The sequence below is a fragment of the Colias philodice genome, chromosome 16 (assembly GCF_061535455.1).
Source record: "Colias philodice isolate Cphi_HAF_F1 chromosome 16, ilColPhil1 Martin Lab GWU primary, whole genome shotgun sequence".
NCBI classification, from domain to species: domain Eukaryota; kingdom Metazoa; phylum Arthropoda; class Insecta; order Lepidoptera; family Pieridae; genus Colias; species Colias philodice.
The window spans coordinates 848,502-873,557 of NC_143101.1; the positions used below are offsets into that span (position 1 = coordinate 848,502).

Here is a 25,056-nt window from a genome sequence, read left to right on the forward strand (position 1 = left end):
AAAAGCACTTTTGTCTACAAAAATCAATTAATCAATTTTTTGTTTAGAAGGGAAAAAGATAAAACGTTTCACCATTATAAATAAATTGTTTTTTTTTTTTTATAATTTGTTATTTAAAAACATGCTATACTTAGGCAACTTAAATTCGATATTTATTAATTAAAAAATAAGTAAATATTGTAAAAATATGTGTATAAATGAAAGGTTTGAATGAAATAAATGTGTAAATATGAATTAGGTATCTAAAATGGTAGAGCTATATTCGAGAAACGCATTTCGTGACAAAATGATATAAAATATATATTGCATATATAGTTACCTAGGTTGAAAGTGAAAAACCTAATTAAGGAATGTAAAATAAAAATGCATAAATATTTTAAATTATATTTATTTCTCATACCTACATAATAACTAATAAGGATACATACAACATACCTATATATATAATTATGTATAATGAATTGATTTTGTACATTTATATATTACACGCTTCGAATTCATTAATATTATTTAGGTACATAATATGCTTAAATTTTAAGATAAAATACCAGTAATCTTCTTATATACAAACAACAACGCAAAATGTGTTGGTAAGCGCATAACTCGAGAACGACTGAACCGATTTCGATAATTCTTTTTTTATTATATTCCTTGAAGTACGAGGATGGTTCTTATGTAGAGAAAACGTAAACATGTACCACGGGCGAAGCCGGGGCGGACCGCTAGTATCTAATATTCAAAAATAATATGTAACAAATAGCTGATGTATAAAAATATTAAACTATTACACATATAGACCGGGAGATACTGACACAAAATTTCGAGTCATTTGTAACAGGATGGCGGTTTTACAGGGTTCTTAGTACGCAATGACAAAAAGAAAAATGATGGTGTGAACGCTGGTACCGGCGGCTTAGTCGCGTGGGCGTTAGTCGAACTCGTCGGAAAATAGCGAAAGTCAAACGATTTGTAACAGTATGGCACTTATTTTTCCTGGAAGTTTGAGGATCAAAGAATATAAATACAAAATTTCAAAGATCTAGGTGTTGGAAATCTTCACTTATATAAATTAATACTAAATTAATTTTTCAAGTATGACAGCACTTTTTCCCCCTACTAGAAGTATGGCAAATATAATAATGGTCACATTTTATCAAATACTCTCCAAAAATCCAAATGCAATACTGGTACAAAAAGTTTGGCGAAATAATTTTTTTTTGCAGATTTTCGGCGGTATGGCGACCATTTGCAATCGTCCGAAAAGTATGGCATTGCGATTTTCGTAAATGGCTGCACGACGATGGTTACCTGTGCAAAAGTTAGCCTGGTACAAATGGTTGAATAATTGTTTTATTTAAATCAACATATTCGCGTCGGTATGGCGGGCTGTAAGTCACACCGGAAAAGTATGGCATGACACTACCGCCTACTTCTTTTTTATGGGCTATCGGTAAATACTAAAATTTTTGTGTTACAAATCGTTTGACTTTCGATATTTTTCCGACGAGTTCGGCTAACGCCCACGAGACTAAACCACCGATACCAGCGATCACACTATCATTTTTCTTTTTATCATTGCGTACTAAGACCCCTGTAGAACCGCCATCCTGTTACAAATGACTCGAAAATTTGTGTCAGTATCTCCCGGTCTAATATTAACAATTACTTTATGAACACTATACAGTTCAAGCTAGGTTTAAAAACACTAAATTAAAATAATTGAGCTTTTTATAGTAACTATATAAAATAAGTACTTTTCTAGAGTAGAGTATTAAAGCAGAAACTTACACCAATGACTGGAAATGTTAAACTTATGAAAAAAATATAAAATTCTATAAATTAAACACTAGAGAGTATACATACCTATGTGAAAAAACGCAGACAAAATTTGTTGTTCTATCTAACAATTACTGTATTAACTATTTATTGACTATAAAGATAATTTTTTTTGTCCTTTCTAAAGAACCACCAAAACACGACGGAATCGCGGACGAAGTCGCGGTCAACATCTAGTTTTAAATATACCTATAATGTTACGTAGATATTTACAAAATAATGAAACACATGCGTAATATTTACAGTAAAGTACGTAATGTCCAATATTTTGCAGTGTGGCCTAGCCTAAAGACGTTCATTTCATTTCTCCGACATAAATCAGAGAAATATGGTTTAAACAAGTGACGTTACAATTACTAAAATTAGGTACGCACATTTTCCAAAATCTATACTTACACCAAAACAAACTCACACACACACAAACCCACTCACTCACTAACTCACAAACTCACAACCCCCCAACTCACACATTCCGTCTACTAATCCCAGCAACTAAATCAAACTTATTAGCCGGCGGGTCCGATTCTGGTGCTTCAGTGAGCGCCTTCCATAGTTGTATAACCGGTAACTCGATGATGAGGCAAATCGGGATACACACTATGTATGTGACCACAGAGCCTACTATTAGGAGAGATATCTGAAAAATAGAAATATTTTATTAATGTTAATCGAATTGTCTTTCTTAGGCGCGGGACATATACAAGCGGCGCCGCGGGCGCGCCGCGGGCGCGCTGCCGGCGTGCATCGGGTGCGCTATTGGCATTTTGTATGAAATAATTTTGGAAAGGCGCAACCTTGGCGCAACCTTGGCACAACCGTGGCGTGCCGTCTCGACGCCTGTCCAAAATTCTTTCATACAAAATGTATAAGAAGGACGTGGTGCAAAACAGATTCAAGAGGTGCGCTTATGGCACGCCCGCGCCCGCGCCGCTTGTGTTTGACCCGCGCCTAAAGAAACTACAAAGATGGTATTTTATAAAGTTTGTGGCAACATAAATGACCATAGTCGAATTGTGAATTTACACTTTTTGAAATCGCCTAAAAATCCATTATCGAAGTTGAAAGGTATACTTTGACTATGTTATGTTTAATTTGTGGATCGTTAAAAAGAAGGTGACAAAAATCAGCCGATTTCTTTTTTGGGCCATTTATATGAAGTGCAATTTATACAATATTTTTAATGCCACGTGAAACATAAAATGGATTGAATATGATTTAGTAATAATAAGCAGCTGGTTTCCAAAAAAACATAATCAAGCACACAATGACTAAAATATTCTTACCATCGAGAAGAGAGACGCATGTCCGAGTTGCGTGTTACTTGCAACGGCGAAACGGATAATGATGAAATGAATGACGAAGGCGCAATATGATAGACGTCCGAGTATGTGGAAACCTCGCCAACTTAATATTTTTAGGACTCCCGCTAAAACCAAGTAATTAATAATAGTTATCGAAATCATAAGAAATTTATCGAATTACCTACTCATGACTTAATAAACATTAGCCTAAAAAAATTAAAGCTTAAAATATTTAATCACATCAATGCAACATATTAAATATTTTTCCAAAACTATATTCGTCAAATTTTGAATTTCGCTTACTAACAAGCTTATGAATTTTTACCCCGACTCGTGATCAATTGTTTTCTTTCTTTAAATATTTCTCATTAACAAAGCATTTGAATGCTATAAAATTTAATGTCATAGACAACCTATACTCTAGTTTAGTTTCAATACTCACACGGACACTTAGCGAACAATCCAAGCATGAAGATACTATAAAACATCGCTACAAGCGGCCGATCGAGCGACGCGTATATAGCTCCTAGAATACGTGCTGTAGTTGTTCCACCAGCAACACTTGCAACAACATTTGTTGCATTTGTTGCATTAACAACACTTGTTGCACTTGATGTGAATGATGTAGTTGCGATATCTGATAGGAACACAGTGCCGCATAGTCCTACAACACTGCCGAGGTGTAGAGACAAGTGAAAGAGTGTTCGGAACCACTGGAATAGAAAGATTATCAAAAATGAAAAATGTAGGCATGAAGATAATATACCTAATATTATCAAGAATGAATATAAAAAACTGATATAAAACATTGTGTACGGAAACAGACACTCAAACGCTTATTCAGACGCAATCGCAAATTAATTCGAAGAGACCAGACGTTTTCGAAGTGTTAGTACTTCAAAGTAAGTTAAAAATTCATTAATATCCAAGTTTTAAAAAATCTCAAATCTTTATTTCTTAAAAGAATTTTTGAATGTAGGAATTATAATTTTAGCTATGAGAAGATAACAATGCTAGCATTCATAATGTCGATGATGGTAAAACTGCTTTTGCAACCAATAGTAAAATATAACAAATAATTTATTTCGACAATTATTCAAGAGCGTTTCTATACGCAGTCTAGTTAAATGAATAGATGTTTGAATTTGAGTTTTAACCAATCAAATCTTTACCTATTACCTTCATCCTACTAATGATACCTATAAAAAGTATACGATATCCATACTAATATAATAAATGCGAAAGTAACTCTGTCTGTCTGTCTGTTACTCAATCACGCCTTAACTACTGAACCAATTTGCATGAAATTTGATATAGAGATATTTTGATACCCGAGAAAGGACATAGGATGGGTTTTATTCCGAAAATCCCACGGGAACGGGAACTATGCAGGTTTTTCTTTGACTGCGCGGGCGATACTGCGGGTGGAAAGCTAGTAACTATAACAACAATGGTGGTGATAATTATAAAAAAGACGTGTGGCACTCGGGGACTGCCGCGGTAAAGCTATTGCATGCTATGCCTTCAAGCCACACCTTCGTGCCCGTCGGAGTGGGGAGCGTGAGGATTTTTCGTTACGGAATTTCTCGATTCGGTCCCCGCGCTCAAGGCCCGCGATAGAAGATATGTAATAGCTTAATAATGGTGATGGTTACCTTTTTCTCACTAAGCTTGATCCCATTCTGCTGCGTGTGATAGAAGATAAAAGCAGTAGCGAGTCCACACACGTAGCCCGGCAGGTTCATCCAACTGGGCAGGTACAGGAGCGGCAGGATGCGGGAGTTCAGGAACATCGTGCGGAGGTCTCTGAAAGTAGGGGATCCGATTATTTGTGATTAGTTGTTTATTGAACTATAAGAATTCTTACAGCTAATTCGAATTTAAAAAACTTTTACTGTGTGACTTTATTAGTTAAAAGTGGTATTTGTTATTTGTAAGGTCCATATAAATTATAATAGTTCCGAATGGTCTGTGAAGAACAGTCAATTTATTTCAACAGTTTCTTTCATAATATTATCGGTATCATTAATATTTTTTTATTCTAGCTTGTGAGGTGGATAATTATAAAAAATCTATTTTGGTGCATTTGTTCTTCAATATCAAAGAAAGATTGAAGAGGTGACTAGAATTTAATTTGACAAAAACGTATAATTTAAACTAAAATAACACGAACGAAAAAACTAATAATTTTACCTCCGCCTATCCCATGATCAAAAAACAAATTATCCCCACTTACTCCGGTGACTGCGCAGTCACAATCGGTGACAACTCATAGAAGTAGGTGACACACCCCGCTGCCAGCATGGAGCCCAGCATCAGAATCACCAAGACTGGTGTCACCGCGCGCCGGTAGCGAACTAGTACGAACATGAGGAGCATGCCTAGCACGTGGAACTGCATGTCTACTGCTAGGTACCTGTTTGGGGTGTTATATCATAGTATTGGTGGTTCAGGAATTTTACATTTTTGGGCGATTTGAATGTGTGGGTATGTTAACTAAAGTTAGGTTTATTTGTAAAACATGTCGTCTGGTCTTGGAGAAAAGATGATAATAAGTAAGAATAAATAACAGTAAGATAACGGTAATAAGATAGAAGAGGATAATAACTAAAATTTTGTGTAGATAGAGTAATTACATTTTATGTAAGGTTTTTGTTGAATGTTGATTGTTCATGTTCTCCTATTTGTTAGGTGCCTCTCTTTAGTTACATTAGTTAGTCCACTACATTGTTTTCAAGATTGTACATTTTTTTGTAGCGTCAGTTACTCTGGTTTCTTGCCCTATCGTTAAAATATTCTTTCCTTCATTAGTTACATTATTTTGATAGAATCTCAGTCTTTTGCTGACTTTCCAGTATTATTTTAACAAATTGAGAAATTTTTTTCTCTTAAAATTTTGCCTTTCTCTTGTTGATGACAATAAATTCTTCTTTCTTTCTTCATTATATTATTGATATATTAATAGTGATTATTCCGTAATCTCAGGCTATTATTCCGTAAAAGATAAGATGGGATGGTAGAGTTTGATGTAAATTTTTTGGATATTTCTCGTTTTATTGTTAAAAAGTTATTATTTTCATTATACTCATTAGGTAAATTACTTTCAATATCAGTTTAAAGTTTTTTGATATCTGTAATAGTTACGGAAAAATCGCCTGTGCAAACTTAACGATTACACCCTGTATATAATCAAGATATATATTAAATAAGTTATTGATATAGTCAATCTCTTCCACTATAATCCCCAGCTACTCACCACGTATGCCCCATGCAGAACTTGCCGAGCGGCAGGTGGTTGTGCACGTACAGCACGTGGTGCCACCAGCGCGCCGCGCAGTCGTGCGCCTCGCGCCGCACCACCCACGCCCACTGCGGACCGCTGCCCAGCTGGGGGTACCACGCGATCGTGAACGCGAGGGCGAACAGGGCGATGGGGGTGAGCCTGTGGGGAAAGTTATTGGGGTAAACCTGAGAGAAAAGTTATAAGCCGATTTATTTATTTTATTTATTTATAACTCTTTATTGCACAAACTAAAATATGACAAAAATAACATTAATACATAAGAAAGACATAGTTTGTACAAGAGGTCGCCTTATTGCTTAGCAGCAATCTCTACCAGGAAACCCGATGGAAAGGAAATGTATGAAGTTAATGGGATAGTGCAAAAAGAAGAAAAAATAATAATAATAAATAAATAAAATTACGTAAGTATCAAACATACCTACTACATAAATACATAGTACTAAGTACATAATAATACAAATAAATAAAAAACATATATACATACATATTATTAATAAACATATACATGCCGATTAAACTGTCTAAAAAAGTTGTATAACGGGAAGGTTAACCTGTGATAAAAACAAACACATAGTCACATCAATCGATTGAAATCTCGCAAAACAAACATAAACATTCACATTGGGAACCTTCTTCATTTTTGACTACAAGTTAAATATTGACCTATTGAAAAAAAATAAACTTATTTAAAACTGTTTAAGAATTAGATACCTATTCGAATGATATTACTACAACCATTATTATAAACTCAAACTCAAACTCAAACATTTATTTATTCAATTAGACTTCATATAGAAGCACTTTTGAAACGTCATTACATATTTTAAAATTTACCACCGATTCGGAAAGCAGTATCTACGGAGAAGAACCGGCAAGAAACTCCATAGTTGCTCTTTTAAATCATGTCAGTTTTACAATTTTACAAAATACATATGTAACATCATATATTATAATAACATGCCAAAGAACTATCCTGTGGTTTTTTCGCGACAACCCTCCATGGGTTTTTATCGTCCATATATTCCTGAATACTGTAGTACGCTCTCTGAACTAGTACATTTTTTATATAAGTTTTAAATTTAGAACTACTAAACTCTTTAATATTATGAGGAATTCTATTGTAAAAGCGTATACCTTGACCCATAAATGAATTTTTAACTTTAGCTAATCGGAAAAATGGCATTTCAATTCTATTTCTGTTCCTTGTGCCATAACAGTGTCTATCTCCTACTCTTGTGTGTAAGTCGGCGTTTTTGTGCACATGCAAAATATTATTAAATATATACTGTGATGGTACAGTAAGGATACCAGTATTCTTAAAGAGATCTCTTAGTGAGTCCCGAGCACGTAAATTATATATAGAACGAATGGCTCTTTTCTGTAAGATAAATATAGTTTCTATATCTGCTGCCCTGCCCCATAGTAGAATTCCATACGACATAATACTATGAAAGTAGCTGAAATAAACCAATCTAGCTGTATCTTCATCGGTGAGATGCCTTACCTTTCGGACTGCATATGCTGCTGAACTGAGCTTACCTGCAGCGGTGTTGACATGGGCTCCCCACTGTAGTTTCTCGTCCAATGTTAACCCAAGAAATACAGTCGATTCTGTAGGGTGTAATACCTCCCCGTTCAAGGTAATATTTCTGCTTAACTTTTTAACGTTTGGTAGTAAAAATTCAACACAAGTTGTTTTTTTGGCATTTAATAATAAATTATTAGCAGTAAACCAGTCGGATATGTGTAAAAGAGCACTGTTCACTTCGTCAACATTTGGGTCATGCCTATCCACATTAAAAATTAATGAGGTATCATCTGCAAACAGAACTATTTCACACCTATCCTGCAAATAATAGGGAAGATCATTAATATATACCAAGAACAAGAAGGGACCTAAAATTGACCCCTGTGGAACACCAATGTTAATTGACGCACCGCTAGAATGTTCTCCATTAACAACTACAGTTTGTATCCTATCATGCAGGTATGAGGCTATGAGGTTCTGAGCTTGTCCTTTAATCCCATAGTGACTAAGTTTACGCAATAAAGTACAATGTTCAACGCAGTCAAATGCCTTGGAGAGGTCACAAAATATCCCCAAAGCATTTTTTGAGTTTTCCCATGCCTTATATATATGTGTTAGTAGTGCAACTCCAGCATCTGTGGTTGAGCGCCCCTTTGTGAAACCAAACTGTTTGGTGTGCAGCAAATTATTAGATGCAAAGTGACTAGTCAATTGGTTTAATATTAACTTTTTGAATACCTTACTTAATGTTGGTAAAATCGAGATAGGTCTATAGTTGTTACAGTCTTCTTGATCGCCTTTCTTAAATAGAGGTATAACTTTACTAAGCTTTAATAAATTAGGAAATGTACCATAGTCACAACACTTATTAAATATAATAGCTAAATTGTTCGCAATATTTTCTATTATATTATTAACTAAATTTACGGAAATTCCCCAAAGATCACAAGTATTTTTTAAATTTAGTGTCTTAAAGGCTGTAACAATATCATTAGCAGTTACGTGTCGCAATTCAAATAATGTACTGCACCCCGCAACATGGTCCCTCAAAAAGGTCTCTGCAAGTGCTGAAGACGAATTTAAATTATTAGTAATGCTAGCAGGGACACTACTAAAGAAATCTTCAAATGCAAGCGCAACATCAACATTTTTGTCAATAACCATGCCATTATTAACAAGTTTTATGGTATTACTTGATTTGCTTTTACCCATTTCACCATTAATAATAGACCAAACTGTTTTAACTTTATTATCCGAGTCGCGTATTTTATCTCTGATATACAAACGCTTCGCAGTAAAACAAACAATTTTAAAAGTTTTTGAGTAATTTCTAACATAACTAAGAAAAGATGGGTCTTTATTATATTGCTTCATACCATATAACTCATAAAGAACGATCCTACACCTATGTATGCTAGGTGTCGCCCATTTACTAAATGGTAAATCCTTGGTAATATTTAAAGATTTAACTTTAAATATTTTTTCAAATTCATTATGCACTAAATTAAAAAGATTTTTAAACATTTCACAAGGATTATTATGACAGGATTGATCATTCAGTACAGGCAGGTTTTTATTAATATTATCTCTAAATTTATTAATGCCTTTTTTAGTTATAGGCCTAACATTAATTCTTTTAAATTCAGGTAAACAATCCCATTCAAAAACTACTTTCTGGCCACAGTGATCCGAAGTGAGTGTATTGAGAATATTTTTCTCTAAACAGTTGCAGTCGCAGTATATATTATCAATACAGGTTGCAGAAGTAGGTGTGATTCGTGTGGGTTCATTAAAAAGTTTATACAGATTAAATGACTGAAACAAATTAACAATTCGTGTTGCCGTTTGTGTTTGTAAAAGTATATCAATATTAAAATCACCACATACTATAACTTTTTTTTTACTCCTACTTAAACGCTTTAATATTTCTTCCATGACTGTCTCAAACATATTATAGTCACTGGAAGGGGGTCTATAAACGCAAACAATAATATAACGCTCCAGCTCCACACAGGACAGTTCAATGGTCCGTTCTACAGAAAGACTAACAATGTCAGTTCGTTCTTTACATTTTACACTATCATGTACAAAAATAACAGAACCTCCGTGAATAGCCTGTGTCCTAAAGTATATACTTTTTAATTTGTAATTTTCAATATTTACTAACGACTGACATTGTTTAAGCCAATGTTCTGTTACACAAAATATTTTAATATTGTTATCATTCAGAAACAATTCTATTTCTAACAATTTGCTAGCCAAGCCTTGAATATTTTGATGCACAATGGAAAAAGACTGCTTAGCTGTTGTCTTATAAACTAGTTTAAATCTAGCTTAGGGCTAGATTGTCTGTCAACACTTAACCTTGGTTGATGTATATAATTACTACTACATAAAATTATAGTAGATCGATGGTCTGATACCGAACATGTACCAGACTGATTAATATTATATGCTATTAACATAGCAAGTTAATTTTTTATAATTACCTTAACCATCGATTAAAAATGCCAAGCAAGCATTTTATGAATGTCAACGGTTTCTTCTCAGTCACTATGAGAATCACATATGCGGTCAAAAATCCAGAAATTGAGAAAAATGCTTGAAGCCACACTGGTGAGTTCAGAACTATCTTCCAAATCAGCTGATCATATATCTGCAAAACAAAAATTTTGAAAATAATTTTACATTGATTAATTTATACGGTGGTGTTTTCTTCATTTTACTTAATTTGACTTAAGAAAAACTATTTTTTTTTATTAGTGACTTAAAATTATGAAAAGTGTCCAAGTTAAGCGACTTCCACAATTAAAAAAAATATATAGAGACGAACATAGAACCTCTATGTTCGACTCTATGTATTTTTTTTACTAAAGTTCAGGAACTACTGTAGTAGAAATGTTAGCAGTTTTAAAATACAAGATATTTAAAATATAATCTCGTGTCGCAAGTCAAGGTTGAACCAAATATTTCAAAATTCTCATAAAGTCGAAATCTATAGCCAAACAAGCAGTGTGTAATTTTATTTCGAAATATTCTTCTATTAGCAAAACACATGCGAATGACTTAGCAATTTCGTATACGTTAATATTGTTAAAATTAATGTATGTGTATTTGATGAAATCTATAGAACTGAGGAACATGCCTAAATATGATAAATTTATATTATGCAATCAGTATAGCTGGATACTGGAACACATACTCAAAAACAATTTGAAAAAGGTTTATTTTTTTAACCTTGTTACAACATACAATAACAAGATTTAGGGCCGGTTTCACAACTCCCTGATAATTACTTACTGTGTCTCAAAAAGTGTCCCTATTAAATATAGTCACTTTTTGATATGAAATTTTATGTAAATACATTATTAAACATTTCAACTATAACTTAAACAGAAAACATGCAAAAGCTGTATTCTAAAAATCTTATAAAAACATAATACAATAAATAAATGATTACAATGTACCTTTTCTATAAACTCAGGGTTGTCGATATAAGAATAAACGTAAATCAGAATGACGTGTGCAAACATCACACATTGCATGCCAATGAACCTGCGAACAAACAGACAAATGGAAACCTTCATGATACATTGAGTTGAGTAAATCTAGAACGATGACATAAATATACCTAGTGGATAGAACTTCGCATTGTAACATTTTACACAATCCCAAAGATACCTAATAAATATTGTCATCCCAATTCATAATCCTTATTATTAATAATTAATATAAATAAAAAAATCATGAAATTTATGGTATTGTCACACGACAAAAATTTGAATTAAATCTGTCTGTTTATAGTGGGTCAAAACCGAGTGGTTATGGTGTCGGTTACATACAAACATAAACTTCAAGCGTATTAAAAATATAAACAAAATAGTGATTACGATAGAAAATAAATTTTTTCTGACAATTTGTTATGGTTTTGTAGAGCAATTCAAACAGTTTTTTTTTTTTTATTTATAATATAAACTATGATTACCTGATTCCCTCCAAGCAGGTTAAATCTTTCATCCTCTGCTCTTGTCTTGGCTTCGATCTATCGTAAGTAAGAATCTCCCAATTCTTTTTCAAAGAAAATGCCATTAAGAATCTATTACCTGTAAAATAAATGTGTTATAAATTACATTTACGAAACATAAAAATTACACGTAATTTACAAAATATGATTCTCCGAAAAGGCTCAATTTTTTTATGTTTAACATGTAGGATGTTTCGGATTTGTCCTCGGATTTATTTCTAAAATGTCAAAATAATAACAAAAAGTCGTTCATCCATAATGTGGACTATAATAATCTAAGAAACAGTGTCGCTTAAAATCAACATTACAATGCAAACACTTGGCAAAATTACACTACAGCGGCAGATCTTGACGGATATTATATTACGATTGTACCTCTCTTCTGTAAATATGTATGTTCTTGCAAATAAATCTAATTTGATCACCACGGCAAGTGGCTACTATACTACTATACTAGCTGCTTACATCACCAGCACTTACCATCACACTTGCCGCACCTATCGCCCAGTACGTTCAGGCCAGTGGCCAGGCAAGTCATCATCAGTAGTGCGATCATTACCACGCCAAGTGCGCGCGACGTGGCTGAAGATTCATCATCACCGGCTATGCTGCACCATTCTGCTGATACTACTTCCGCCTGTGGAATATTAAGGGTTTTTGGGAGTGAGTTAGTTAGTGAGTGAGTTGGTAATGGAGTGAGTGAAGGTTACCATAAGTAAGTCTATAAGTTATAGTTTCCAGTTTAAAATTAGGATTTTTCGGATTGGATCGATTATTTTCGGGATTTAATGGGTCACATTTTCTTATTGAAATAATGAAATGGTCTAATTAAATATTTATTGTCTCTTTCACATAGAAAGGATGCAGATTTGACAAAAATTAATCCATTATCCATCCATTCAATAGTAAACATTATCTATGCTATAATATTCATATAATAATAATAGGTAATAGGTATTTTCAATAATTATACTATGAATAATGTTTAAGGAATGCACTTTAATGGTGACTTGACCTCTGAAGCCCTAAGCTAATGCTTAGGTTTAGATTTGTGACCTCCAAATCGGATATGTATGTATACAAATATGCAAACATCTCTATACTAATCGGAGAACAAATATAATTATAAATAATTGGTTTGAACTTCTATTCAGTTTTCTTTGTTTATCCACTTTGTTGTTTTTAAATGAGTTGTGTGAATAAATTACGCAACACTTAGAAATGAGATCAATAAATTATCTACCAATATGCTAGTGAATACTGATTGTACTAATGTTAATTATTGTAAATACATGAGCGACAAAAGAAATCTTATTTATCTCGGTTCAACCCAGAAAGCTTGAAAAAATATCAATTTATAGAATAATATAGACTTATAAACAATGATTAAAAAGGTACACGAGAATAAGTTTTTGACTTGGCTGCACTTTGCCACCGTTGTGATGGCCTATACCCTCATAGAAGGCCCGTGTCCCAGCAGTGGGAACGTATATGGGATTATGATGATGATGATGATTTATTTATAGCGTTTACCTCCAAACCATAACTCAACACGCTCTGGTTGACGCAGTGCTGTGCGGCGTCGCGCCAGTCAGACGCATTACTGAGACAGCGGGACACACACACGCCTCTGTGGACTTGGCTTCTGTTGAAGTGTTTTAGTGACTGGGACGAGTAATCCTGGAAAGAGATTTTTAGTTTAATATTAGGGGAGAAGTAGAGGTGACTTACGACAGAAGAGGTTTTTGTATAGAAATGTAAAAGGAGAGCAGTCTCAAGCAATGTTTTATTATATTTTTAGATTAAATAAATATTGTAAATTTAGATATTAGATTAATACTAGCGGTCCGCCCCGGCTTCGCCCGTGGTACATATGAAAAATAGATGTTGGCCGATTCTCAGACTTACCCGATATGCACAGAAAATTTCATGAGAATCGGTCCACCCGTTTCGGAGGAGTATGCAGACTAACATTGTGACACGAGAATTTTATATATAAGATACATGTTCACATAAGTAGGTATAGAATATGTAAATAGTGATTCTAACTATTAATAAATATTTTTCTTTTATTATGTTTTTCATTGATTCATTTCTAGTTGTTTCTGGTGTAAGATTAATTCAAAAAATTATAAATAAATTGTGATAAGTCACAACAAAGATCTTTTTGTTACGGTGCATTTACATCAAACGAATATAGAGCTAGAGAAAGAGCATTCTTTCGTGATCTTTTAGTGTAAACGAAAACCCGTATTCAGTGCTGTTCTGTACTAGAACATTGCATAGAATATTTTCGAACGCACTAAGAACAAGGAAAGAATGCTCTACGCCTGTTTACACTAAATAATTTGACATAGTGGGGTTAGAATGAGCATTCGCTCGTTTGATGTAAAAAATCATAAATGCACTGTTATATTATAATTTATAGCTTTTCAACTCTACTATTATAAATAAAATAATATTAAATCCAAAATTTACACCCATTTTTACAACAAGAGAACCCACACAAAAACTAGTATAAAAGCGTGTTTCTCGTCAGCTGCAGCGTTACAAAACAAATGGCAGTCGTCCTTAACCTAGTAAGTTCAAGCACCTTGCTTACTCGTCTGAATTACATCACTTCATTAAACAATCTAATATTTATTGTGCCTATTTAAATAGATAAGAGTTGCTAATAAAAATTAATGCGAAATGTGAGTGTTTGTTTCTTTGTCTATGTAACCCGTATGTGATTCTGGATGTTTGTTACTCTTTCACGCAAATACTACTGAACCTATTACAAATTTAGCACACATACATACCTACATAGAAGGTAACTGGGATTAACAAAAAGGATATGTTTTATCCCGGAAATCCTACATGAATGGGAACTATGCGGGTTTTTCTATGAAAATGCGGGCGAAGCTGCGGACGGAATCTAGTATGATTTATGTTTATGGAGATAGTTCAGTAGTTTGCGAATGCGAATATCCAAAGTTGCACATAATTATTATCGTATTAGTATAGTTGTATATTAATATTTTTTTTATATATATACGAGAGATAAATTTATATTTAACGAAAATTACCACTTAATTTCTTTATTGTGCAGAAGAAGGGTTGCTTTATGTCTGTAGCAACTTGTATAATCCCTACTTCCCTACTTAATATTATAAATGCGAAAGTAACTCTGTCTGTCTGTCTGTTACGCTTTCCCGCTTAAACCTCTCAACCGATTTTGATGAAACACACAGACAATCTTTAGACCCTGAGAAAGAACATAGGCTACCTTTTATCAAAACACCACGCGGGCGAAGTCGCGGGCGGAAGCTAGTATACCTATATAGCCGTCATTAGATTCATCTTCAATATAAAAAAAACTAACAACACCAACACTATTGTTACTAAAATATGTGTAATAATTAACTATTAAGTTCAAATACAATTCCAATAATCGAAGCGATACACGCATGAATTGTAATTATTTATCATGTAATATCAATAACAAAATTAATTGCTGTATAATTACTCTTATAATGAGATTCATCTTAAACTTAATTTGTAATACATATCTGACAGTTGGATAATGAATTAATCTGCATTTCTTAAAGGTCAAAAAATTAGGCCATACCTAATAGCCGATGTAATTGTTGACAATTAATTGTATGCCTGCTAAAGGAGAAGAAAAATGTATCTTTTTATTAATTACTAGCGGTCCGCCCCGGCTTCGCCCGTGGTACATATTTCGCAATAAAAGGTAGCCTATGTTCTTTCTCAGGGTCTAAAGATTATCTGTGCCAAATTTCATCAAAATCGGTCCAGTAGTTTATGCGTGAAAACCATACATACATACATACAAACAAACCTTTCCTCGTTATAATATTAGTATAGACTAGCTGCTTGTGGGGCAGTTTTTATTGTTTTTCAAATATATATTTTCACTATATAAATACACAAATTAAAATTTCATAATTGATACCGTGTACCTTTAATGACGGGAAATTATTGGTAATAAAATAATTATAATACAAAACACTTTATTGGTAATTAATACAAAACACATTACATTAATTTTAATAATATTCTAATAGGCGTTATTATGAATATTAAATAGAACATGAGGTTTCACCAGCTATAAGTATAATTAACATTTTAGTTTAAAAATGAGTCCAATTACAAGATTTCACAAATCCATAAGTACTAATATTATAAATGCGAAAGTAACTCTGTCTGTCTGTTACTCAATCACGCCTTAACTACTGAACCAATTTTCATGAAATTTGGTATGGAGATATTTTGATACCCGAGAAAGGACATAGGCTACTTCTTATCCCGGGAAAATGACGCAATCCAGGAAATCCCACGGGAACCGGAACTATGCGGGTTTTTCTTTGACTGCGCGGGTGAAGCCGCGGGCGGAAACCTAGTATTGTATAAACACACAAACACAATGGTTTTTTTTTATGAATTCAATCGCAGATCAATGTACGAGAGATTTCCAAAATAATTTACCTTAGAACTAAATAAAATACAATTATTACGAACCTCCACGATAATACAATTAACAGAGAATTTCTTATTTCCCCCTTGGTCATTTTAACCTAAATTAAACGACTATTAAATTTCAGTTATAAATTAAACTTAATTAAATCAATACCTAGCACTTTGATTGATGGTCAAATAATTAATTAACAGTGAAGCTTTTGCCTACTTTGAAAATAACTTCCTAAGATAAAACACGACCTTATTCCTTAAAGTTATTTCAACTTCTCGGTCACTGCATGCGTCATTCTATCAAAACTTATTATAATATAGGTAATTAATAACTTTTAAGTACCTAACCTTGTCCTTCAAAAGGTTTACACGTGTTATAATTATCCCAATTCAAAATCAAAATTTCCTATTATTCAAACCTTGGTTATATTTCCGACAAGCCTGCCATATGAGGCTGATCGTTAAAAACGATTTATTTCAAAGCCCATATTATGATGCAATCATTTTTGATTTTTTGATTTAAACTACGTACTTTAAATATTATACATCACTACGTACCTATAACAAAGTTGCTTTTGCTGTCCCTTTGTCCCTATGTATGCTTAAATCTTTAAAATTACGCAACGGATTTTGATGCGGTATTTTGTAATAGATATAGTGATTCAAGAGGAAGGTTTTAGTATGTACATAATTTATTATCTAGGTTTTAGACAAAGCGGGCGAAGCCGCGGGCGGAAAGCTAGTAGACTATACATGACTATACTATAAACGAACTATAGGTACTGTATAATAAATTTCGAAATATTTTCAAAATATCTATGTTTATTTCTTTGTTGGGCCGGTTCAACAATCAGAGATACAATAGGATCGGAATGCGGTTTTTTGAATTCGATAATAACATAATTAATCGTTTTACTTTTATGTTTTTATTTAATAACGTTAAACTTTTTGTTCCTCTAACTGCAATAATCACTGCTCTACGATGCTTAAGTACAGATTAAATTTTCCATGAAAAGTGATGATGTCTGACTGTAACTACATTCTTGCAAAAAATATAATTTGAATGTGAATGCAACTTGTATTTTAAAATAATTACAAATTATTTATGTTCATATAAATATATGTATGTTTCAATTTAATTATTTATTTTGATTGTTAGCTTAGTTTAGCTCGTTTAAAAATAATTGATACTTTTTTATTTCCAACAAAAAAAGCCCCAAACTTTTCAAACTCAAACTCAAACTCAAACATTTATTTATTCAATTAGACTTCTTCTAGAAGCACTTTTGAAACGTCATTAAGTACATGTTTTTAACATTTACCACCTCATTTACATTTCATTATTTACACGCATTAGTTCAGGACAGGTTCAAGTTCCTATATACCAAAGGATATTTAGCATCTCCAAAGAGTATTTTTCAATTTATTTCATGTATAGCTTACCTTCAATAAATCCAATAGCGGTGACGGTGTCTTGGAAACCAGAGCGGCGTCCACCATGCAGTACCTATCCATGGGGCGTTGGCAGGAGGACCATTCGTCCAGATCGTATAGCGGTGGTATTGTTGTAAGAAGTGTTTCTGGAATATATTAGTATTTATTAATAATAATCATTCTTATTTATATAATTGAAATATTATATTAGTTATAAATAGTAATAGTGTTCATTTATTTATAATCCTACTAGCTTTCCGCCCGCGGCTTCGCCCTCGTTTTCAAAGAAAAACCTGTTCCCGTAGGATTTACGGGATAAAACCTATCCTATGTCCTTTCTCGGGTATCAAAATATCTCTATACCAAATTTCATGCAAATTGGTTCAGTAGTTAAGGCGTGATTGAGTAACAGACAGACAGACAAGAGTTACTTTCGCATTTATAATATTAGTATGGATTAGTCTTTTCCTACTTTGAGTATAGTAGAATTAATAATTTGATTAATATAATAAACATTTAATAAAAAATAAAAAAAAACATATAGGGTCAACCGGGGCAAATGCAACTAAAAAATAACAAGTTTCAAGTTTGATCGGTTGCAGTTATCTCCTTTTATATTTGGTCATTTATTTTATCTAATTTGAATTTTACTTATGAACCCGTCTCTGGGTATAATATCGAAGAAATAATCGATGGTTCTTCTTTAATTAATCATAAAGAAAATATATTTTGACTACCAAGAAGGATACATAATAAAAATATCGACACTGTCACATCACTAGTGTTTTTAGTTTCATACAAAAATATAAGGGGCTATTGTAACTAACCTCACAGTTGCAATAACCCCACAGTGAAATTTTCATGAGGCAATTGTAACTGCATCAATAACACAAAATAGAGTCAACTAACGCACTAAAAATATAAATGAAATAAGCTTAACGGCTTGTGATAATCGTGTCCAATCAAAAACACCTGCAAAAAATCACTCCTAAACAATTTTTTTGTCTGCAAAACTCGACACCTGTTTTTACGCACACCAACTTCAAAATAGCGGTTTGACACAATGGCCTATCAATCAAATAGTTTTCATCGTAGGGGCACCATCTATAACTTGTAAGATTTATTAGTCGTTGAGCTATTGAATCATAGGTGGCGATTTATTACAACAACTCTAATAAATTAGTTATGATAACTAGTTGCCATAGCCCCATAGTTGCATTTGCCCCGGTTGACCCTATTTAAAATTAAAAATGAATAAAAAAAATGAAATATATATACTTAAGTCATAAATCACTAATTATTATTGCTCTGTAAAACTTAATCAATATCTATTATTATATGCTCGATTGATTGAGCGTGTGGATGTGCAATTAATACTTATGTCCGTTTATGTAAGAAAATTGATTGTTAGAGCTTTAATTTTATGAATTTTCTTTAATAGTAATATGCTCTATTCAAGTCGTTTATTGGTCTTTTTTTTATTGGTAATAGGGAAGCGCTTGACCACAATCTCGCCTGATGTTAAGCTGAGATGTGGTCTAAGATGAAACGCGCTTCCCTATAAAATATTGTCTAGATATATATTATATATTCCCTATATACATATTGATTATTGTCTATTGTCATATTGTTCGGTATTAGCTGGTGTTCCAGTTTCTAAAATGAACTATAGCCTAAATTATGATGCCTTAGTTGTAATAAATCGATTAATTTAGTAGTTGCTCTATTATTAACGGCCATTAATAAATTCAATTGCACTTTTTTACCTTTTTATTACAAGTAAAAAATTTATTTACTTTTTATTGATTTAAAATTTACAAAAGTAAAAAATCAATACATATTGTTATAATTAACTAGCGCTCCGCCCCGGCTTCGCCCGTGGTACATATTTACGTTTTCTCTACATAAAAACCATCCTCGTACTTCAAGGAATATAATAAAAAAAGAATTATCGAAATCGGTCCACCCGTTCACGCGTGATGCCGTGACCAAGGAAAACGGATTTCATTTTTATATACAGAGTGTCCCACTATTGGTATACTAAGCGCGAAGAGACTTGTAGTTTAGCATACACTGATCACTTAAAAATACTTAAACAACAAAATTACGTTAAAAACTTTTTGCAAATTTTTTCCTGAAAATCCATGTTTTCTTCTCTAACTTCGCGCAGCCGGCATATATTACCTACCGCTTCGCTAATGTGAGCATTTTGTCTATGAAAACATAATCTTAAACGATAGCTCACGTGCTGGTAGCAACGATGGGCGGGTTGCTTGTTATGGGTGTACACATAGAGTTTTAAGAATTCATCTATTTGAAAAAAAATGCGCCTGGAATTTTATACGTATTTTTTACGTACTCAGCGTATGCAAAATTTTATTAATAATTCCTTTGAGCTTAGTATACTAACAGTGGGACATCCTGTATATAGATTAATTATTACAGTGACGCATCATTAGTATGTACAATGTAGCTAGAAAGCACATTAGTAGTCTATTTTGCTGTTACTTAAAAACAGCAGTAGTTATGTAACTGCTTTATTTATAAATTCGTCACGTTTGTTTATTTTATAAATTCTAAACACTCTCATAAAACATGTATTAGGTAATATTATATCTTTAACATTACCAGTTAAAGGACACAGTAGGGTTATAGTCAGTAGGAATCCAACATAAAAAAGACGTGTGGCACTCGGGGACTGCCGCGGCCGCGGTAAAGCTATTGCATAGCATGCCTTCAAGCCACACCTCCGTGTCTGTCGGAGTTGGGAGCGTGAGGTTTTTTCGTTACGGAATTTCTGGATTCGGTCCCCGCGCTCAAGGCCCGCGATAGAAGCTATGCAAAGATGATACTTTTTTACAGGTGTGTGTCTGTAAATATCTCCGTAACCAAGTAAAGATAGTGAACACAAATTCAAATTCAATGCATACATAATACAATTGATTGGTATAAATATTGTAATTATTTAATCATATGATTGTGTTATAACTACATTATTATAATATGAAATAAATTGAATTGTTATATTATTAATACATTATTCATTTACAAATTACCTAATAACGTAATTACAAAATCGATTGTGACGAAGTAAACTCTGCTCTTTTACGCATATCCAATTGGTTTAATACTAATAATTTACTATTAAATACAAAAAAAACAAATTGTGTAGAATTTATCCTCCCAAATGTAAAAAAGGTGAAAAGGAATATTATTTTAAACGGGGAGGTATTATACCCTGTGGAATCGACTGTTTTTCTTGGTTTGACATTAGATGAGAAGCTTCAATGGGGGGCCCATGTTACCACCACCGCTGCTAAGCTCAGCTCAGCTGCATATGCAGTTAGAAGAATAAGGCATCTCACCGATGAAGAAACGGCTAGATTGGTTTACTTTAGCTACTTTCATAGCATAATGTCCTATGGAATTCTGCTATGGGGCAGGGCTGCAGATATAGAAACTATATTTATATTACAGAAAAGAGCCATACGCTCTATATATAATTTGCGTGCTCGAGACTCACTAAGAGATCTCTTTAAGAATACTGGTATCCTTACTGTACCGTCGCAGTATATATTTAATAATATTTTATATGTACACAATAACGCTTACTTACACACAAAAGTCGGAGATAGACATTGTTATGAGTTATTGTTATGACACAAGAAACAGAAATAAAATTGAAATGCCATTTTTCCGGCTAGCTAAAGTTAAAAATTCATTTATGGGTCAAGGTATACGCTTTTACAACAGAATTCCTCATAATATTAAAGAGTTTAGTAGTTCTAAATTTAAAACTTATATATAAAAAATGTACTAGTTCAGAGAGCCTATTACAGTATTAAGGAATATATGGACGATAAAAACCCATGGAGGGTTGTCGCGTAAAAACCACAGGACAGTTCTTTGGCATATTATGTTAATATAATTATTATGATGTTACATATGTAATTTGTAAAATTGTAAAACTGATATGATTAAAAAGAGCAACTATGGAGTTTCTTGCCGATTCTTCTCCGTAGATACTGCTTTCCGAATCGGTGGTAAATGTTAAAAATATGTACCTAATGACGTTTCAAAAGTGCTTCTAGAAGAAGTGTAATTGAATAAATAAATGTTTGAGTTTGAGTTTGAGTTTGATTTCAGAACTTATAATCATACCCAATCACGTATAGGTAAGTTATTTCCATAAAAAAAAAATATTGATATTCTCTGCCGATATTATATCAAAACTAACTGTGATTGCTTCGTTATTGGTCTTAGGGTGATGATATAATATAACCTTTATCCTCCCTCCATAAAAAAAAAATTTGAAATGGGACACCTAGTTCTTGAGATAAGCACCTTCAAGCAAACAAACAAACTCTTTAGATTCATAACATTAGTATAGATTTAATTAGGGCCCTTAAAAGTAAGAGCTAGCGCGCACGAGCAACTTTGTCTCCGCAACTATTTTGTCTCCGCAACTATTTTGTCTCTCCACCCATGGGCTAGTATGAAAGTGCGCGCACGTAGCGACGCAACTCCCCATACAAATAAGAGCGAGCGCGCACGAGCAACTTAGTTGCCCGGCAACTATTTTGTCTCTGTCGCTGTCTCCTCGCAAAGTTTTGAACGATGCGCTCACGAAAGTGACAGCAACGCAACTTTTTCTTTAAAATTTTCTGCATTTATCAACATGGATTTCGAAGAAACGGTTGTGGTCTGTGCTCTTGTCCCGCATAGTTCCCATTCCCTTGGGATTTCCGGGATAAAACCTATCCTATGTGTTAATCCAAGTTACCCTCTATATGTGTGCTAAATTTCATTGTAATCGGTTCAGTAGTTTATGCGTGAAAACTGAAAACCATACATACCTACAAACCTTTCCTCTTTATAATATTAGTATAGATATGTAATCGTAATTGTAAAAAGTAAAGTAGTTTTTATTTAATACTTTTTAGTGTATTTTTCAACACGAATCAAACGAGCTCAACCTCGATAAAGTTGAGTCAATATATTACTAAGTTCCTATGGCCACCTTCCGATTCCATCATCAAATCAGCTCTATCTCATAATAATGTTTCATCGCTATCCAATTTACATGCGTAGGTATATAAAATTTCAGCTCAATCGGTTTCCTGGAAATGAATCAAAGTTACTTGCTACATTTCAATTAAGTCATCGAGACCAGACAAAAATGCTTATAAAATAAAAACTACTGGGCTTATCCGAATAAAATTTATGGGACCAATTCCACACCATTTCGCATCAAAAAAAAAGAATCACGTAAACCGGTTCAGAAACCTCGGAGTAATCGGTGTACATACATAAAAAAATATACCGGCCGAATTGATAACCTCCTCCTTTTTTTTGAAGTCGGTTAAAAACTACTGTGTACGAGAATAAATACGTTGACATAAATACGTACTATCGCTACGCCGGTTACGCGGCAACTGGCCGGCGGCCGCCGACAGGCAACATTTTTGTCGCCGTGCGCGCACTTGCATTGAAACCAATAGATAGGGCGACAGTTGCGTCGCGGGCTTGTCTCCGAACCCGCGGACAAAAAAGTCTCCCGGGAGTTGCGTCGCTACGTGCGCGCACTTTCATACTAGCCCATGGGTGGAGAGACAAAATAGTTGCGGAGACAAAGTTGCTCGTGCGCGCTCGCTCTTAATGGGAGAGACAAAATAGTTGCGGAGACAAAGTTGCTCGTGTGCGCTAGCTCTTAAGTAACGACTAACGTCACTGGCAATTTGCATTCTTTTATCAAATTAGGATGGTGTTTGAATTGTTGTATGCAGGTGAATGCACCATTGTTTCCCAAATGTCTTAAAATATATTAACAATATGCAAAACGTATAGGTACCTATTCATGAGATTATTATACCAAGAAGTTGAGAATAAAGAAAAAAGTTCAAGTCATGACTCTACATCTATCTCTTATAATATAAAAATGAATCGCAAAATGTGTTGGTAAGCGCATAACTCGAGAACGGGTGGACCGATTTCGATAATTCTTTTTTTATTATATTCCTTGAAGTACCAGGATGGTTCTTATGTAGAGAAAACATAAATATGTACCACGCGCGAAGCCGGGGCGGACCGCTAGTTTAATATATGTATATCTTAATTTTTTTCTTTAATTTTATATGATACGAAAACTTAGAACAATAGACGTCAAATTGGAGCTTAACTACTAGAAAACATCTGCCAAAAAGTAATTTTTATTTCTTGTTAATAAAAGCTCCACTAGACGCGCAAACTTCCAGTTGAATAATTTAAATATATGATTCTATTCTTATTCTTCTATTAATATTACTTCTATTATATATTAGATTATGAAATCTTTCTTTTACACAGGAACTTTTCAATGTCAATAACATCCAGATGTAGCAGATAATTTGTGAAATGTTAAAATAAATACTTACCTTAAAATAATTACATCCTTATATTTTATATTACTTAATATTTTATTTAAAATAAAAAGAATTAATTTCGTGTTCGTTCGTGTAAAGAATTAAGTTCGTAGGTACTTACTAATTGAATGACAGGGTCCATAATTTTTAAATCCGTTTCCAGTGAGAATTTTCATTTATTTTTTTCTAGATAATATAGATTGCGTTTTGAAATAATATTACAGCAATACAGAAGTGATATTTAAAAATGCTGAATTAATTTTTAGAACTACGTACCTACCTATGAGCGTAAAGCTCACGTTACCTACGTATATATTTTTTTTATTTATTTATTAAATAATATTATTATATACATATTTAAATAAACAAAAAACAGGTAAAATTAATTAGGTAATAATTTAATTTTTGTGCCAATTGTGCCCATAAATTGAGTCCTTGTCCATTTTAATAATATAAGAGTTATATAATAAATATAAAATAATTACCATTTAATTCAATATAGCTTCCAAGCACATTGCTCCCAAAAAGGACAAATAAAAAATAACGAAACATGGTTACAAAATTGTTTCCAAATTCACCAAAAGTTTAAAAACTTCACTCTTTATTTATTAAATCACACGCATTATTTTACTTCTATTTACATACACTTTAATTTTTAATTTAACCAATTTATTTTTAATAATATTTTTGTATTCATAAATTAATTTTGGTTCACGAAAATTCGTATTTACCGCGCGGTAACCGTGACCAAGATA

At 33.1% G+C, this 25,056-nt stretch overlaps 1 protein-coding gene across 1 annotated transcript; it reads right to left on the reverse strand.

Annotated features, from left to right (window-relative positions):
• Nucleotides 1-1,680: 1,680 nt before the first annotated feature.
• On the reverse strand, nt 1,681-25,056 carry LOC149481411 (nose resistant to fluoxetine protein 6-like). The gene is made up of 13 exons (XM_089705107.1): nt 24,787-25,056; nt 17,910-18,046; nt 13,527-13,673; nt 12,474-12,630; nt 11,955-12,072; nt 11,437-11,524; nt 10,459-10,625; nt 6,394-6,579; nt 5,374-5,553; nt 4,793-4,943; nt 3,580-3,850; nt 3,120-3,262; nt 1,681-2,473 (listed from the first exon to the last, which is right to left on the reverse strand). Exons 1-13 carry the CDS (start codon nt 24,851-24,853, stop codon nt 2,300-2,302), a joined length of 1,986 nt encoding a protein of 661 aa, XP_089561233.1. The 5' UTR covers nt 24,854-25,056; the 3' UTR covers nt 1,681-2,299.